The sequence below is a fragment of the Coregonus lavaretus genome, assembly GCF_964263955.1.
Source record: "Coregonus lavaretus genome assembly, contig: HAP1_SCAFFOLD_2691, whole genome shotgun sequence".
In the NCBI taxonomy this organism is placed as follows: Eukaryota; Metazoa; Chordata; class Actinopteri; order Salmoniformes; family Salmonidae; genus Coregonus; species Coregonus lavaretus.
The window spans coordinates 428-17,500 of NW_028159568.1; the positions used below are offsets into that span (position 1 = coordinate 428).

A 17,073-nucleotide genomic window follows, 5' to 3' on the forward strand; every position below is an offset into this window, starting at 1 on the left:
TGCGTGGAGTAGGAACAGGCCGGTCCGTACTGGGAACACACACCACTGGCTTTAACTGGGGATCAGGAACGGGCCGGACCGGACTGGTAACACACCTCAGTCTCTCACGCCGTGCCGCAACAACTTCCCTTCCTCTACTCGCCAATGGCTCCCGTAATCCGATAGCCTTCTCTCCACATCTCCCTGTGGCAGCCTCCTGCTGCCCAGCCGCCCAAGCCATGTGCCCCCCCCCAAAAACTTTTTGGGGTTGCCTCTCGTCCCTCCGACGATGGCCCTGCCGACGCCGTTGCTCCTCTCTCCGTCGCCTCTCCACTGTCTCGCTCCATGGACGGCGATCCATCCCCTCCAGGATTTCCTCCCAAGTCCAGGACCCTTTTCCGTCCAAAATCTCCTCCCATGTCCAGACCCTTTGCTCCTGGACACGCTGCTTGGTCCTTTTGTGGTGGGTTTTTCTGTCACGGCCGTCTTGAAAGGAAGCGGACCAAAGCGCAGCGTTTGTGGCGAACATGACTTTAATAGATGACGCACAAAATACAAAACAAAAGACGACTCATGAAGTCCACGGTTAACTAACCGAAACGGAACAAAAACCCACAATTCCCACAGGAAAACAATCAGATTAAATATGGCTCCCAATCAGAGATAACGAGCCGACAGCTGACACTCGTTACCTCCGATTGGGAGTCATTGACCAAACCTAGACATAAACCCCACAGAACTGCAAACATAGAAATACACCCAAAACCCAACAAAACAAATACACCCTGGCTCAAATATAAAAGTCCCGGAGCCAGAGTGTCACAATAAGTTTAGTAGTATTACATGTAAAACCATGTAAAACCGTGTAAAGTTTAGTAGTATTACGTGTAAAACAGTGATACGTTTAGTAATATTACGTGTAAAACAGTGATACGTTTAGTAGTATTACGTGTAAAACAGTGATACGTTTAGTAGTATTACGTGTAAAACAGTGATACGTTAAGTAGTATTACGTGTAAAACAGTGTAAAGGTTGGTAGTATTATGTGTAAAACAGTGATAAGTTTAGTAGTTTTACGTGTAAAACAGTGATACGTTTAGTAGTATTACGTGTAAAACAGTGTAAAGTTTGGTAGTATTACGTGTAAAACAGTGTAATGTAAAGTGTACATAGTGTAAAGTAAGTAAGTAAAGTCACCCAGATAGGCAGCATGGTTCTTGAGCTCCTGGGGGAACTCTGACTCAAAGGCCTCTCTGGTGGGCATGATGCGCCCCTCAGTGCCTTCCTTCAGCACCCCTCCGTCCCAGTCATACGCCCCCACCATCCCAAACAGGATCCCATCCTGGAACACACATGCATGGGAGAGAGGGGAGGGGTGGATAAACATACAGTACAATGAAAGATCAGAAATTCAAGTAAAGTGTACATGAAACTCTCTCCATCCCCCTCACCCACCTCCCTCTCTTGCACACGCACGCATACACACAAACGGTGGACTCACATCGAGAACGTGTGTGGAGAAGCCGATCTGGGACATCTCAAGCTCAAAGGAGCTCTCATTGTACCCCAGCGTCCCTGTGACGAAACAGAAACATCAAAACAACGTTTGACAAACCTTTCTAGTGCCTTTTCTGTAGTATCCAACACAAAAATCAAGTTGAGCAGACCTCTCTGTCGCCAAGCTACTACTTTGTGTCATGTCATTCAAACATTATTTTATTAGTGCAGTCATGAGTCTCACCCTCTCATGTTTCTGTGCCCAACCACATATCTGTGTGGTGTTTGGGGTTCAGTGACTGAGTGAGGGGCTATTGGGACCTCTGATGAGGTGAAAGCGGAACAGGCTTACCCTAACCCTAACTCTCAGAGGAAGTTTAGTTTAATGTTTGGTTAATGTTTGTTCTGCCAGTGCCAGGTGGCTGACACATGAATACTGTGATGGGACTAAATGTGGCATCCTGTTCTGCCCACTCTCACACATGAACACACACTCCTCAATTCAAATACTGTTATTTTGTATTTGTATCCCCCTTCCATCTTTTCTCCATACATTCCCTCCCTCCCTTCCTTCCTTCCTCTCCCCAATCTCCCACTATCTAGATGCCACAGGTTAGTGCCCTCTCTCTCCCTCCTCACTCAAGAACCCAGGTGGTATACAGAATCTACCTCCCTCATCCTCCTCTCCCTTCCTCCCCTCCCTTCCTCCCTCGCTCCCTACAGACTTCAGGGTGGCATAATTTCTCAGTCTTCCTCCCTCATTCCTGTAAGTGTTGTGATAGCTGCTCCCACCCATCTTTCCTTTTAAAGGTAGTGGCATCTATCCATCCCTTCCTCTTTCATTCCATCTAGGATTGAATGTGGCACCATTCCCTCCTTTTTTCCCTCTTTCTCATAAGAAAGAGAGTAAGAGAGTAGCATCTCTCTTTCTTCTAACTTTCTCCCTGCCTAAATAAGAAAGCAGGGACTCCCTGTCTCCAGGTCACACACACCCTTACCTCCTTTCTCTTTCCCTCACTTTCACCTCCCTCCTCTCCTCTCCCTCTCTCCCCCTTACTCTCCCTCGCGCTGTCTCACCCTCCAGAGTGAAGATGCGGTCTCCTAGTGCATCTACGATGTCGTTGAGTGCCGCCTCGTCAGTCACGTTGAAGAAGTATTTGTCGTCAGGGTCGCTGGCGATGTACTTGATCTCACTGATGAACGTCTCTGGGTCCTGCTGCCTGCGGATGTAGTGACCCAATACCTGGAGTGAGAGAGAAAGGGATGAGGAAAGAGAGGGGGGGAAGAGATAAAGAGAGAGGAAGAGAGAAAGAAAGGGGTAGAGGGAAGGGTAGAAAAACAAAAGAGAGAGATAGAGATACAGAGAAAGGGAGGTGGGTGAGGGGATGGAGAGAGAAAGAGATACAGAGAGAGGGAGGTGGGTGAGGGGATGGAGAGAGAAAGAGATACAGAGAGAGGGAGGTGGGGATGGAGAGAGAAAGAGATACAGAGAGAGGGAGGTGGGTGAGGGGGATGGAGAGAGAAAGAGATACAGAGAGAGTGAGGTGGGTGAGGGGATGGAGAGAGAAAGAGATACAGAGAGAGGGAGGTGGGTGAGGGGATGGAGAGAGAAAGAGATACAGAGAGAGGGAGGTGGGTGAGGGGATGGAGAGAGAAAGAGATACAGAGAGAGGGAGGTGGGTGAGGGGGATGGAGAGAGAAAGAGATACAGAGAGAGGGAGGTGGGTGAGGGGGATGGAGAGAGAAAGAGATACAGAGAGAGGGAGGTGGGTGAGGGGATGGAGAGAGAAAGAGATACAGAGAGAGGGAGGTGGGTGAGGGGATGGAGAGAGAAAGAGATACAGAGAGAGGGAGGTGGGTGAGGGGGATGGAGAGAGAAAGAGATACAGAGAGAGTGAGGTGGGTGAGGGGGATGGAGAGAGAAAGAGATACAGAGAGAGGGAGGTGGGTGAGGGGATGGAGAGAGAAAGAGATACAGAGAGAGGGAGGTGGGTGAGGGGGATGGAGAGAGAAAGAGATACAGAGAGAGTGAGGTGGGTGAGGGGGATGGAGAGAGAAAGAGATACAGAGAGAGGGAGGTGGGTGAGGGGGATGGAGAGAGAAAGAGATACAGAGAGAGGGAGGTGGGTGAGGGGGATGGAGAGAGAAAGAGATACAGAGAGAGGGAGGTGGGTGAGGGGGATGGAGAGAGAAAGAAGGGGGTAAAAGTAAGGGACAGGAAAAGGGAAAGGTAGAGTGAGAGATAACATTAACAGACAATTCTCTACGTCTTCTGCCAATAACTCCTCCATGTTTCACAGGGAGAGAGAACATTTATATAAAAGGGAGATATATTACTGAGTCAGGATAATCTGAGAAGACAGAGAGAGAGCTTCCAACACCACCCCCATACAGTACAGTAGAGGACAGAAACTGAATCAAGGACAAGTACAGAGAGACAGCCAGATGTGCAGAGTATAACCCCTTAAAGGGTTCTAACTAAGGGGGTGTCTTAAAACAGATACTGTCCGTAGGGTTCTAACTAAGGGGGTGTCTTAAAACATATACTGTATGTAGAGTTCTAACTAAGGGGGTGTCTTAAACAGATACTGTACTTAGGGTTCTAACTAAGGGGGTGTCTTAAAACAGATACTGTCCGTAGGGTTCTAACTAAGGGGGTGTCTTAAAACAGATACTGTCTGTAGGGTTCTAACTAAGGGGGTGTCTTAAAACAGATACTGTACTTAGGGTTCTAAGGGGGTGTCTTAAAACAGATACTGTACTTAGGGTTCTAACTAAGGGGGTGTCTAAAAACGGAGTCAGCTAAAATGTTTGGGAAATACTGCTCTAGCAAACCGTGAGAGTAAAGAATTGGTCCAGATAGGGGGAGAGCGATAACTGGTGTGGTAGGGCTCTCTAGTGTGAGGAGGCTATAGTATCGCCTACAGCTTGCAGTCTGCAGTTCAGAATAGCCTAAACACTTCAGTAAGGAGCAAATTCCTCCCCAGAAACCCAATCCCAAGAATCCTTCCCTGTCACTCTGGCTGCCAACCTAACTAAGGAAATTCTCTGTTTTCAAAGGGGACGGAGGGAGGGAGGGAAGGAGGGAGGGATGGAGGGATGGAGGGAGGGAGAGAGGGATGGACGGAGGGAGGGAAGGAAGGAAGGAGGGAGGGAGAGAGGGATGGAGGAAGGGAGGGATGGAGGGAGGGTGTAATGTGAAGAAAGCCTACATTATAAATGTACACATGAAGATCTTATAGAAGCAGAGAAATTCCGTTGGTCTTGCCAGCTGCTGCTGGTTTGTCCTCAGATTCACGAACGGAGAGAGAGGGATAGAAATACAGATGGCGGGAGGTAGCTTGTTAAGTATTGAAAATATACAGTGAAGTTATAGCTACTGCACATGTATACACACACATGCACAGGCACACAAACAAATGTGCAAACAGACAAACACACACCCTGTAACCCCTCCCCGTTGACTGTAAATTCTGTGTGAGTCGGCAGGCAGGCAGGCTGATGTATAAAACATGACTCAGGCTGTTATTTTAGAGAGTTTGTTGCTCTGCTCTCCCCAAAGGGCTGTTTTCTGTCCTACACACACTGGCAGCAGCAGGACAGAGAGCAACAACATCAAAACATTGCAGTCTTCACAGTGAAACCACTTTTCTGCACCAAGACTCCCTGGAGATTCTCTCTCTCTCTCTCTCTCTCTCTCTCTCTCTCTCTCTCTCTCTCTCTCTCTCTCTCTCTCTCTCTCTCTCTCTCTCTCTCTCTCTCTCTCTCTCTCTCTCTCAAGGTGGCTCAGGATGAACACATGTCCTACAAATGTTGGCTGTATAGGCTACAGTATAAGGTGATCTGACCATGAACTCACTGTGACTCCTAACATCACATGGATCAGTTAATTCATAAATATCTGTATCTGGCTACCTACAGAGCAGTCAACTCAACCAAACACACAACTTAACCCCACAAGGATCTAGACTCTTTAGTCTTGTTCAAGATATCATTCATTGAACAGGCTTTAATGGATGAAAACAAAAATACAGGAACTCTTGCATTCCCCTGTCCAGTTATGCCAGATCAAACAAGCCACTCCAGTGTCCCAATGTTTCTACTGTGGTTCCTCTGGTGACAGTGGCTCTGCAGGTCCCAGTGTTTCTACTGTGGTTCCTCTGGTGACAGTGGCTCTGCAGGTCCCAGTGTTTATATTGTGGTTCCTCTGGTGACAGTGGCTCTGCAGGTCCCAGTGTTTATATTGTGGTTCCTCTGGTGACAGTGGCTCTGCAGGTCCCAGTGTTTATATTGTGGTTCCTCTGGTGACAGTGGCTCTGCAGGTCCCAGTGTTTATATTGTGGTTCCTCTGGTGACAGTGGCTCTGCAGGTCCCAGTGTTTATATTGTGGTTCCTCTGGTGACAGTGGCTCTGCAGGTCCCAGTGTTTATATTGTGGTTCCTCTGTTGACAGTGGCTCTGCAGGTCCCAGTGTTTATATTGTGGTTCCTCTGGTGACAGTGGCTCTGCAGGTCCCAGTGTTTATATTGTGGTTCCTCTGGTGACAGTGGCTCTGCAGGTCCCAGTGTTTATATTGTGGTTCCTCTGGTGACAGTGGCTCTGCAGGTCCCAGTGTTTATATTGTGGTTCCTCTGGTGACAGTGGCTCTGCAGCTCTCAGTGTTTCTACTGTGGGCTGGGGAGGAGTCTCAGACTACCCTGCCACTGGAGTCTGTTCTACCACACCACCAAAACCACACCACCAGAGACACTGACGGTGTGTGTGCATGTGCGCATGTGTGTGTGTGTGTGTGTGTGTGTGTGTGTGTGTGTTAGGGGGGTTAGGGTGGGGCAGGAAGGCATAGCTGTTGTTACCCACTGGGGTATTTTAAGGAGCCAGAGGGGTTCAGTTAGTGATTTGCTGGGGCTATTTTAAAGACCACAGGCATTATTTCAGGCCAGTTTGAGGCTGAATGGGAGGATGGCTAGCTCTCACGTTATGCGAGGTGATATGGTGGAAAAGCTGTATCAATACAGAGGTTTCAGGAGTGGGGTTGGTTGGTGAGACTGTCTGCCATATTGGTTAGCGGGTTTGTGGTGTAGCAGGCATGCTGCATTCATGTGCTCATGAAACAGTGTGTGTGTGTGTGTGCATGCGTGCGTGTGTGTGCGTCTCTGTGTGTGTGTGTGTACTCACAGCGATGGCGTATCTGGTGATGTTTCTCTTCTCACACTCCTCCAGAGCGTCCGGTAGCTCCTCCCCATCATGTGACTCTCCGTCCGTCACCACGATCATGACCTTGGTGGCCCCCTCCCTCGCCCCCCGCTCAGGGCTGAACGCCTCCGTACTGGAGAAAGAGAGATATAAAGAAACTTCATTAGGTAAATATCATAGTGCTTATGTCAGCACGGTCAAACAGCAAGACCAAAACTGCTTACATGTACATTCACTTTCCACTGCCCTGAACCAAATCACAATCAAATACAAATATTGTTCAAGAGTTCAATCCAAAACACCATCATCATCCACAGTACGTAAAACGCTTGACAGACCTCAACTACTACAGAGAGAGAGAGGGAGAGAGGAGGGAGAAAGAGAGATGGTGTGAGAAAAGACGAAGATATGTGAGGAAGGAGGGAGGAGAGGGAAGAGAGGTGAGAAAGGAGAGAGGAGAGGGGAGAGATGGGAGAAAGGAGAGAGGAGAGGGAAGAGAGGAGAGGAAGGAGAGAGGGAAGAGAGGTGAGGAAGGAGAGAGGAGAGGGAAGAGAGGTGAGGAAGGAGAGAGGGAAGAGAGGTGAGGAAGGAGAGAGGAGAGGGAAGAGAGGTGAGGAAGGAGAGAGGGAAGAGAGGTGAGGAAGGAGGGAGGAGAGGGGAGAGAAAAAGAAAAAGAGGGGTGAGAGAACAAGTGAGTGAGCAGGAAAGACAGAACAGAGAACGAGAGGAACAAAGGAATGTGGGTGCAAAAGGAAGACAGAAAGGTAGAGGAGAGAAACATAGAGAGGGAGATGGAGGATAGAGGAGAGAAAGAGAGGAGGGCGAGTGAGGCTAGAAGAGAGAAAGAGAGAGGGGGAAGATTAGGGTGGCTGGAGTTCACAGGAGGTTGGTCTCAACTTAATTGGGGAGGACGAGCTGTGGTAATAGCTGGACGGGCTCGTAGTAATCAGTGGAATGGTATCAAATACATCCATGTGTTTAATGCCATTCCATTTACTCTGTTACAGCCATTATTATGAGCTGTCCTCCCCTCAGCAGCCTCCACTGGCGGAGATAGTATACACAGAGTTTCCCTACATCTAAAATAAACAGCCGCTAGAAGATAATAGATCATTTAGAGTGCGCCTCAGAGTTAAATAACACAGTTGGGAAAAACAGAAATTGGGTGTGAGAGGGAGAGTGACAAAGACTGTGTGTGAGTGTGAGTGTGAGTGTGAGTGTGTGTGTGTGTGTGTGTGTGTGTGTGTGTGTGTGTGTGTGTGTGTGAGCGCTTCCAAGAACTGTTTGTGAAAAACAGGGAGATTGGGTACGATACGGATAGTGACACAGAACCTGAAAACCCCCTAAAATGACTACTAAACCATAGGTGTAATCAGGCCAGACTTGACGATATATGAGCCAGACAGACAGACAGTCAGACATACTAGTCAGACAAACAGACAGACAAACTAGTCAGACAGACAGACAGACTAGTCAGACAGACAGACAGACTAGTCAGACAGACAGACAGACTAGTCAGACAGTCAGTCAGTCAGACAGTCAGACTAGAAAAAGAAAAGGAAAGCTGCACACTCTAGTAGCTCAGATGCAATAATTTAATAACCTAATAACCAACGTTTCGACAGACAAGCTGTCTTCATCAGGGTATAATGACAAACACTAAGGGTCACTAGTTTATATAGTGTCAAAGGACACACGCAGGTGTCTGTAATCATGGCCGGGTGTGGCCTAATAGCATTGGTTAATTCACAGATAAACAGAACATACAAAAAACATGGATAGCATACGATCATAGATCGTCCTCCCCAATTCCAAGCATCTGCCTCTAACCCTAGGAAGCTCTTTGCCACCTTCTCCTCCCTGCTGAATCCCCCCCCCTCTCTGTGGATGACTTCGTCAACCATTTTGAAAAGAAGGTTGACGACATCCGATCCTCGTTTGTTAAGTCAAATGACACTGCTGGTCCTGCTCACACTGCCCTACCCTATGCTTTGACTTCTTTCTCCCCTCTCTCTCCAGATGAAATCTTGCGACTTGTGACGGCCGGCCGCCCAACAACCTGCCCGCTTGACCCTATCCCCTTCTCTCTTCTCCAGACCATCTCCGGTGACCTTCTCCCTTACCTCACCTCGCTCATCAACTCATCCTTGACCTCTGGCTATGTCCCTTCCGTCTTCAAGAGAGCGAGAGTTGCACCCCTTCTCAAAAAACCAACACTCCATTCCTCTGATGTCAACAACTACAGACCAGTATCCCTTCTTTCTTTTCTCTCCAAAACTCTTGAGCGTGCCGTCTCTAGCCAACTCTCTTGCTATCTCTCTCAGAATGACCTTCTTGATCCAAACCAGTCAGGTTTCAAGACTGGTCATTCAACTGAGACTGCTCTTCTCTGTGTCACGGAGGCTCTCCGCACTGCTAAAGCTAACTCTCTCTCCTCTGCTCTTGTCCTTCTAGACCTGTCTGCTGCCTTTGATACTGTGAACCATCAGATCCTCCTCTCCACCCTCTCCGAGTTGGGCATCTCCGGCGCGGCTCACTCTTGGATTGCGTCCTACCTGACCGGTCGCTCCTACCAAGTGGCGTGGCGAGAATCTGTCTCCGCACCACGTGCTCTTACCACTGGTGTCCCCCAGGGCTCAGTTCTAGGCCCTCTCCTATTCTCGTTATACACCAAGTCACTTGGCTCTGTCATATCCTCACATGGCCTCTCCTATCACTGCTACGCAGATGACACACAACTAATCTTCTCCTTTCCACCTTCTGATAACCAGGTGGCAAATCGCATCTCTGCATGTCTGGCAGACATATCAGTGTGGATGACGGATCACCACCTCAAGCTGAACCTCAGCAAGACGGAGCTACTCTTCCTCCCGGGGAAGGACTGCCCGTTCCATGATCTCGCCATCACGGTTGACAACTCCGTTGTGTCCTCCTCCCAGAGTGTCAAGAGCCTTGGCGTGACCCTGGACAACACCCTGTCATTCTCCGCTAACATCAAGGCGGTGACCCGATCCTGTAGGTTCATGCTCTACAACATTCGGAGAGTACGACCCTGCCTTACACAGGAAGCGGCACAGGTCCTAATCCAGGCACTTGTCATCTCCCGTCTGGATTACTGCAACTCGCTGTTGGCTGGGCTCCCTGCCTGTGCCATTAAACCCCTACATCTCATCCAGAATGCCGCAGCCCATCTGGTGTTCAACCTTCCCAAGTTCTCTCACGTCACCCCGCTCCTCCGCACACTCCACTGGCTTCCAGTTGAAGCTCGCATCTGCTACAAGACCATGGTGCTTGCCTACGGAGCTGTGAGGGGAACGGCACCTCCGTACCTTCAGGCTCTGATCAGTCCCTACACCCAAACGAGGGCATTGCGTTCATCCACATCTGGCCTGCTGGCCCCCCTACCTCTGCAGAAGCACAGTTCCCGCTCAGCCCAGTCAAAACTGTTCGCTACTCTGGCACCCCAATGGTGGAACAAGCTCCCTCACGACGCTAGGACAGCGGAGTCACTCACCACCTTCCAGAGACACTTGAAACCCCACCTCTTTAAGGAATACCTGGGATAGGATAAAGTAATCCTTCTTCCCCCCCTTACCCCACCCCCAAAAAATAAAAAATAAAAAAATAAATAACATTTTGTAAAGTGGTTCTCCCACTGGCTATAAGGTGAATGCACCAATTTGTATGTCACTCTGGATAAGAACGTCTGCTAAATGACGTAAATGTAAAAAAATGTAAATGTAATACAACTTGGCTACATAGGCCCACAAACATTTACAATGAATAGCAAAATCACAATAATCACAAGAATGTCTTCAAATCAAAGTCTAAGTTGAGACCGAAGGGAGCAAGGGTCTTTAAATTAAAGATCCAGGCAGCCTCTCGTTTTAACAATAAGTTGTCGAGGTCACCCACTCTCCTAGGGAGGGTGACATGTTCGATGCCGATATAAGGTAGGGACGAAATCGAGTGGTTCGCTTCCAAAAAGTGGGCAGCCACTGGGTATGTAGAGTTTTTGCACCTAATGGTGCTACGATGTTCCGAGATTCGTACTTTTAATTTGCGCTTTGTTTTACCCACATAATGTTTACCACAAGGACAAGTTATAAGATAAATAACTGCCTTAGTGGAGCACGTAATAACACCTTTGATTGGGATCTGTTTCCCTGTTTGGGGGTGTTTAAAGGATCTACATTTGTAAGTGCTAAAGGATCTACATTTGTAAGTGCCATTGCATTGACCGCAGCCATTATACTTGTAGTATCCATCCGATAGAGGCGCAAATAGACGTTGTGCAGGGATATTTAGGGGTGGTAAATCCGAGTTTACCAATTGATCTCTGAGGTTTCTGCCCCGCGAGAATACAACCAAGTGAGGGTCCAAAAGCACATTACGAATACTGTCATCGGATCTTAGAATGTGCCAATGTTTGTGAACGATTCCCTTAATTTGTTCAGAGCACATTGAATAGCGTGTCATTAGAACGCAAGAATGCTTCTTTTTGCGAGACTGTCCCTGAAAGAGGTCAAGTCTCGATTTGTTTTGAATTTTCTCAATGGCAGTATTAATCTGACCATTTTTGTCCCCTCTCCTTGAATTTTCTTTGCGTCTCAGCCATATTTCGGTTGAAATCGGATCATTTTTTACAAATTATTTTGATTCGACAGAATTGTCTGTAGGGCAAACTGTTTTTCAAGGGAAGCGGGTGACAACTATCAGCCCTCAACAAACTGTTACGATCAGTAGGTTTCCTGTAAAGATCAGTGTATAGAACATTATCCTCACACAAAATCAGAAGATCAAGGAAACTGATTTGACGTGTGTCAGATTGCATAGTAAATCTCAGGTGCTCAGAACAAGAGTTAAGAAAAGCATATAATGCCTGGAGCTGTTTTAAGTCACCTCTCCATAGAACAAAAATATCATCAATGTACCGTTTCCAAATAATAATGTTTGGCAAGAAACCATTTTTGAGAGGATTGAAAATTGACTGTTTCTCAATGTAACCCACATACAAATTAGCATAGTTAGGAGCCATAGGGGATCCCATAGCAGTACCCTTCGTCTGAATAAAGAAATCATTTAGAAACATGAAGTAGTTGTGTGTGAGTACTATTTCAGCCAGTGTTATAATGCATGCACTGGAAGGTAGTTCATTTGGGTCACGTTGCAGAAGGAAATGTTCCATGGCTTCAATACCATAGTCAGACAGACTAGTCAGTCAGACAGACTAGGCAGACAGTCAGACAGTCAGGCAGACTAGTCAGACAGTCAGACAGTCAGACAGACAGACTAGTCAGACAGACTAGTCCGACAGACAGACTAGTCAGACAGTCAGTCAGTGAGATAGTCAGTCAGACAGACAGACAGACAGACAGACAGACAGACAGACAGTCAGACAGTCAGACAGACAGATAGACAGTCAGTCAGATAGACGGTCAGTCAGACAGTCAGTCAGTGAGTGAGATAGTCAGTCAGTCAGACTAGTCAGACAGTCAGTCAGTGAGATAGTCAGTCAGACAGACAGACAGACAGACAGACAGACAGACAGTCAGACAGTCAGACAGACAGATAGACAGTCAGTCAGATAGACGGTCAGTCAGACAGTCAGTCAGTGAGTGAGATAGTCAGTCAGTCAGACTAGTCAGACAGTCAGTCAGTGAGATAGTCAGTCAGACAGACAGACAGACAGACAGTCAGACTAGTCAGACCAGTTAGACTAGTCATTAAATTCAGTTGCTCATTCCCTTTTACAGTACACCACTACCACATCACTGGTGTTACCATGACACACAATCTAACCTAAACACAAAATATGTGCAGCGACAACACACACACACACACACACACACACACACATGCTAGTACACATGCAAGTACACACATACACATGTACACACTGTCATGAGCCTCTCACTCCACCGGGTTACCACCTTATTTTCTTCCACTCTGCTCACCACTCTCTCTACTCAGCCTAACTAGCTCCACCTGTCCCTGCTCTGCTCTGCTCTAATTACTCTGCCAGCTGCGCTGCATTACCCACTACCTCTCCCAGTATTTAAGGCCCTGTCTTTCAGCTCTCCGGTGTCAGATCGTCTGCAAAGCTCACACCCGGAACCTGTTTGCTCGCGCTTCTGGCTCACCCTGGTTTTGTGACCCCGGACCTGCCTGATTTTTGGATACTCGTCTGCCCCAGGAGATCCAGACCTGCTTCTGCCATTACGACTCCTGACTACTCTTCAATCCCGGTAACTCTGACCAGCCTTCTGCCTTGCTACTACGTATTTTGGATTTCCCTTGAACTGTACTGCTGCCTTGTTTCATTCCGCCCTGTTGTGTCTGTGTCTCCCCCCCCCCAGGACTTCTGGACCACCCACCACCGGCTTCATAGGACGCATCGCTGCCACTGGGGGGGGGCACAGACCCAGCACATTGGACGGGATCCCTGTTACCCCTGGAGCCTTCATTCACTCCCTACTTCCCTTTTCCCTTAAGTTTAATAAACTTTCTGGTGTGACGCAATTGTGGTCCTCTGGTCGTCTGTCTGAACCGTGACAGTACGATCTGACCATTATGGACTCAGCGCACACTTTCCCCGACATGGAAACCGATGAGCATGAGCAGCAGTTCCAGCAGCAGCAACAACAACTCGCCATGATCATTCAACTCCTCACCAACCTGACCCCAGCCAGTCTGCCCACCAGCCCTGCCCCCGAGTTACCTGCCCCGGTCATTGCAGCCGCTGCTCCGGAACCCAAGATTGGAAACCCCGAGCGGTTCAACGGCGATTCAACCCAGGTCCGGCCATTCCTGACTAGCTGCCGACTTCAGTTCTCCTTGCAGCCAAGGACCTTCGCCACGGAGGGGGCTAAAGTTGGGTATGCCATCACTCACCTGACGGGCCGAGCTCGACTCTGGGGAACAGCAGAGTTCGAACGTCAAACCCCCGCATGTGCAACCTTCGACCTGTTTGCTGAGGAGATGCTGAAGGTGTTTGACCTGGATTCACCAACCGCAGAGGCGTCTCGTGAACTGTTCAGTATTCGACAAGGCAGACGTACAGTCGCAGACCATTCCATCGACTTCCGAACCCTGGCTAGACGAAGTTCTTGGAACACACCATCGTTGGTGGACGCGTTCTTCCATAGTTTGGCTGACTATATCAAGGACGAGTTGGTCTCCCATGAACTGCCTTCCACTCTTGATGAAGCCATCGCACTAACTGTCAGGATCGACAGAAGGATACAGACCCGTCGTCGTGAGAGGGGGCGCCAAGGTCCACCTACTACCGGCATTCGGAGAGATCCGACTGGGCTCCTGTCATCTACTGCCACTCACCCAGGTCAGCTTGATCAGTCTGAGCCTATGGAGATTGGGCGAGCCTCTCTCACTCCTGCAGAGCGCCAGCGACGCTTCACCTCAAACCTCTGCCTCTATTGTGGAGGTGATGGACATCGTGTGGTAACCTGCCCTTTAAAGGGCCGAAGCTCACCGGGCATAGGGGGAGTCCGGTTGAGTTCAATGACCATCCAGTCCTCCGACCGCAAACCCCTGCTGCAAGTTCACCTCCGCCTCTCTGACTCAACTCACACCCTGGCTGCTCTGGTGGATTCTGGCGCCGAAGCCAACATAATGGACATCAAGCTGGCACGCCAACTGGGACTGGAGAACCTCCGTTTGACACCTCCTATTCCTGCCCGGGCACTGGACGGACACTTACTCGGATCGGTCACTCATGTCACGGCCCCGGTCTCGATGGGTCTGTCCGGAAACCATCAAGAAACTATCCAGTTTCACCTGCTCCCCTCTCCAGGCCAACCCCTCATCCTGGGTTACCCATGGCTCCGCCGGCACAACCCTCAGCTCGACTGGGTGACCGGGGTGATCAGGGAGTGGGGAGAGGACTGCCACCGAACCTGCCTGCTTGCTGCCGCACTACCCCCTCGGCCAGTACCTACTAACTCCGCTCCTGACCTCTCCAATGTCCCAGAATGCTACCATGGTCTCAGAGAGGTGTTTAACAAAGCAAGAGCCACATCTCTGCCCCCTCACCGACCGTACGACTGTGCCATCGACCTCCTCCCTGGAACAGCCCCTCCAAAGGGTCGTCTTTATTCGTTGTCTGCTCCTGAAAGAAAGTCCATGGAGGACTACATCAATGGCTCTCTGTCCGCAGGATTAATCCGTTCATCTTCATCTCCTGCTGGTGCTGGCTTCTTCTTTGTGGGGAAGAAGGACGGATCTCTTCGCCCCTGCATCGACTACAGGGGACTCAACGACATCACAGTGAAAAACCGTTACCCTCTGCCTCTGCTCACCTCTGCTTTTGAGTTGCTCCAGGGAGCCACTGTTTTTACCAAGTTGGATCTCAGAAACGCTTACCACCTAGTGCGGATCCGGGAGGGAGATGAATGGAAAACCGCATTCAATACACCAACAGGCCACTACGAGTATCTGGTTATGCCTTTTGGCCTCACCAATGCTCCTGCTGTGTTCCAGGCTCTAGTGAATGATGTACTGCGGGACATGCTAAACAAGTTTGTCTTCGTTTACCTGGATGACATCTTAATCTACTCCAGAAACCTGTCTGAACACACCCGCCATGTCCAGCAAGTCCTTCATCGTCTTCTGGAGAATTCCCTCTACGCCAAGGCAGAGAAATGTGAGTTTCACGTCAAGACAGTGGCCTTCCTGGGGTACATAGTGGCAGAGGGAAGTATCCAAATGGATCCTGCCAAAGTATCAGCAGTCACTTCATGGCCAGTTCCGGAGAACAGAAAGAAGCTGCAACAGTTTCTGGGGTTTGCTAACTTCTATAGAAAGTTTATCCGGAACTACAGTACCGTTGCTGCCCCTCTCACTGCTCTAACCAGCACCAAGCAACCCTTCACCTGGACCCCAGCAGCCGACAAAGCCTTCAGTACCCTCAAGGTGAGGTTCACCTCCGCTCCCATCCTCCAGATGCCTGATGTGGACCGGCAATTCATTGTGGAGGTGGACGCCTCGGATGTGGGAGTTGGTGCTGTGATTTCTCAGTGGGCTGCGGAGGATAGGAAGCTCCATCCCTGTGCCTTTTTCTCACGTCGGTTGTCCCCCTCTGAGTGCAATTACGACATAGGGAACCGTGAGCTGCTGGCTGTGAAGCTTGCCTTGGAGGAGTGGCGTCACTGGCTGGAGGGGTCCACCATTCCATTTCTCGTTTGGACCGATCATAAGAACTTGGAGTACATCCGCACGGCCAAACGGTTGAACTCCAGGCAGTCCCGCTGGGCCCTGTTCTTCACCAGGTTTAATTTCACTCTGTCATACCGGCCTGGATCACGCAACACCAAGCCAGACGCCCTCTCCCGTCAATTCCAGAAGGATGACACCCCCTCCAAGGACCCTGTGTCGATTCTGCCAAGTCCCTGCATCGTTGCAGCTCTGACCTGGGCTGTTGAGGAACAGGTGCTGGAGGCTCTCCGTAACCAGCCAGGTCCCAGCACTTGCCCAGCTGACCGTCTTTTTGTCCCCGAAGACCTGAGGTCCCAGGTCGTTCAGTGGGGACATGACTCCCGCCTAGCTTGTCACCCTGGCTCCACCCGCACTTACAACCTGCTCGCCCAGAGGTTCTGGTGGCCCTCAATGAGGAAGGATGTACGGGAATTCGTCCAAGCCTGCCCCATCTGCAACCAACACAAGTCGTCCTGCCAGCCCCCAGCCGGATTGCTGCAGCCCCTGCCTGTGCCCAGACGTCCCTGGTCTCACATCGCCCTTGACTTTGTCACGGGGCTGCCCCCTTCAAGTGGCATGACCGTCATTCTCACCATAGTTGACCGTTTCAGCAAGATGGCACACTTCATTCCCCTCCCCAAGCTCCCAACCGCCAAGGAGACCGCCCAGGTGGTCCTGGAACACGTCTTCCGGATCCACGGACTGCCAAAGGATGTAGTTTCTGACCGTGGTCCACAATTCTCCTCCGCTTTTTGGAAGGAGTTCTGTCACCTGCTGGGAGCCACAGTCAGTCTGACTTCCGGATTCCATCCCCAATCCAATGGGCAGTCAGAGCGGGCTAATCAGGAGCTCGAGAAGGCACTGCGATGCATGACTTCACGCAACCCCCACTCCTGGTCGCAGCAATTGACATGGGTGGAGTACGCACACAATTCTCTGACCTGCTCTGCCATCGGTATGTCCCCTTTCCAATGTGTTTATGGATACCAGCCTCCTCTATTTGCCAGCCAGGAAGAGGAGGTTACTTGCCCATCTGCACTTGCTTTTGCCCGTCGATGTCGCCGCACCTGGTCACAAGCCCGAGCCACACTCCTCAGATCCGTTGCCAGCTACACTACCGGGGCCAACCGTCGGAGAATTCCTGCTCCCACCTACCATGTTGGTCAAAGGGTGTGGTTGTCATCGAAGAACC

The 17,073-nt window shown here is 49.8% G+C and overlaps 1 protein-coding gene across 1 annotated transcript in view; it reads right to left on the reverse strand.

The window, feature by feature from the left end:
* Positions 1 to 1,176: 1,176 nt before the first annotated feature.
* Positions 1,177 to 17,073, reverse strand: part of LOC311122716 (integrin alpha-10-like) — a gene marked incomplete at both ends in the record, with an annotated part of 43,815 nt that continues 27,918 nt past the window's right edge. The window contains 4 exons of the mRNA XM_084197046.1: positions 1,177 to 1,321; positions 1,481 to 1,554; positions 2,554 to 2,719; positions 6,651 to 6,801. Of these exons, the coding sequence (XP_084053172.1) occupies positions 1,177 to 1,321; positions 1,481 to 1,554; positions 2,554 to 2,719; positions 6,651 to 6,801 (536 nt within the window). The remainder of the gene's footprint in view (positions 1,322 to 1,480; positions 1,555 to 2,553; positions 2,720 to 6,650; positions 6,802 to 17,073) is intronic.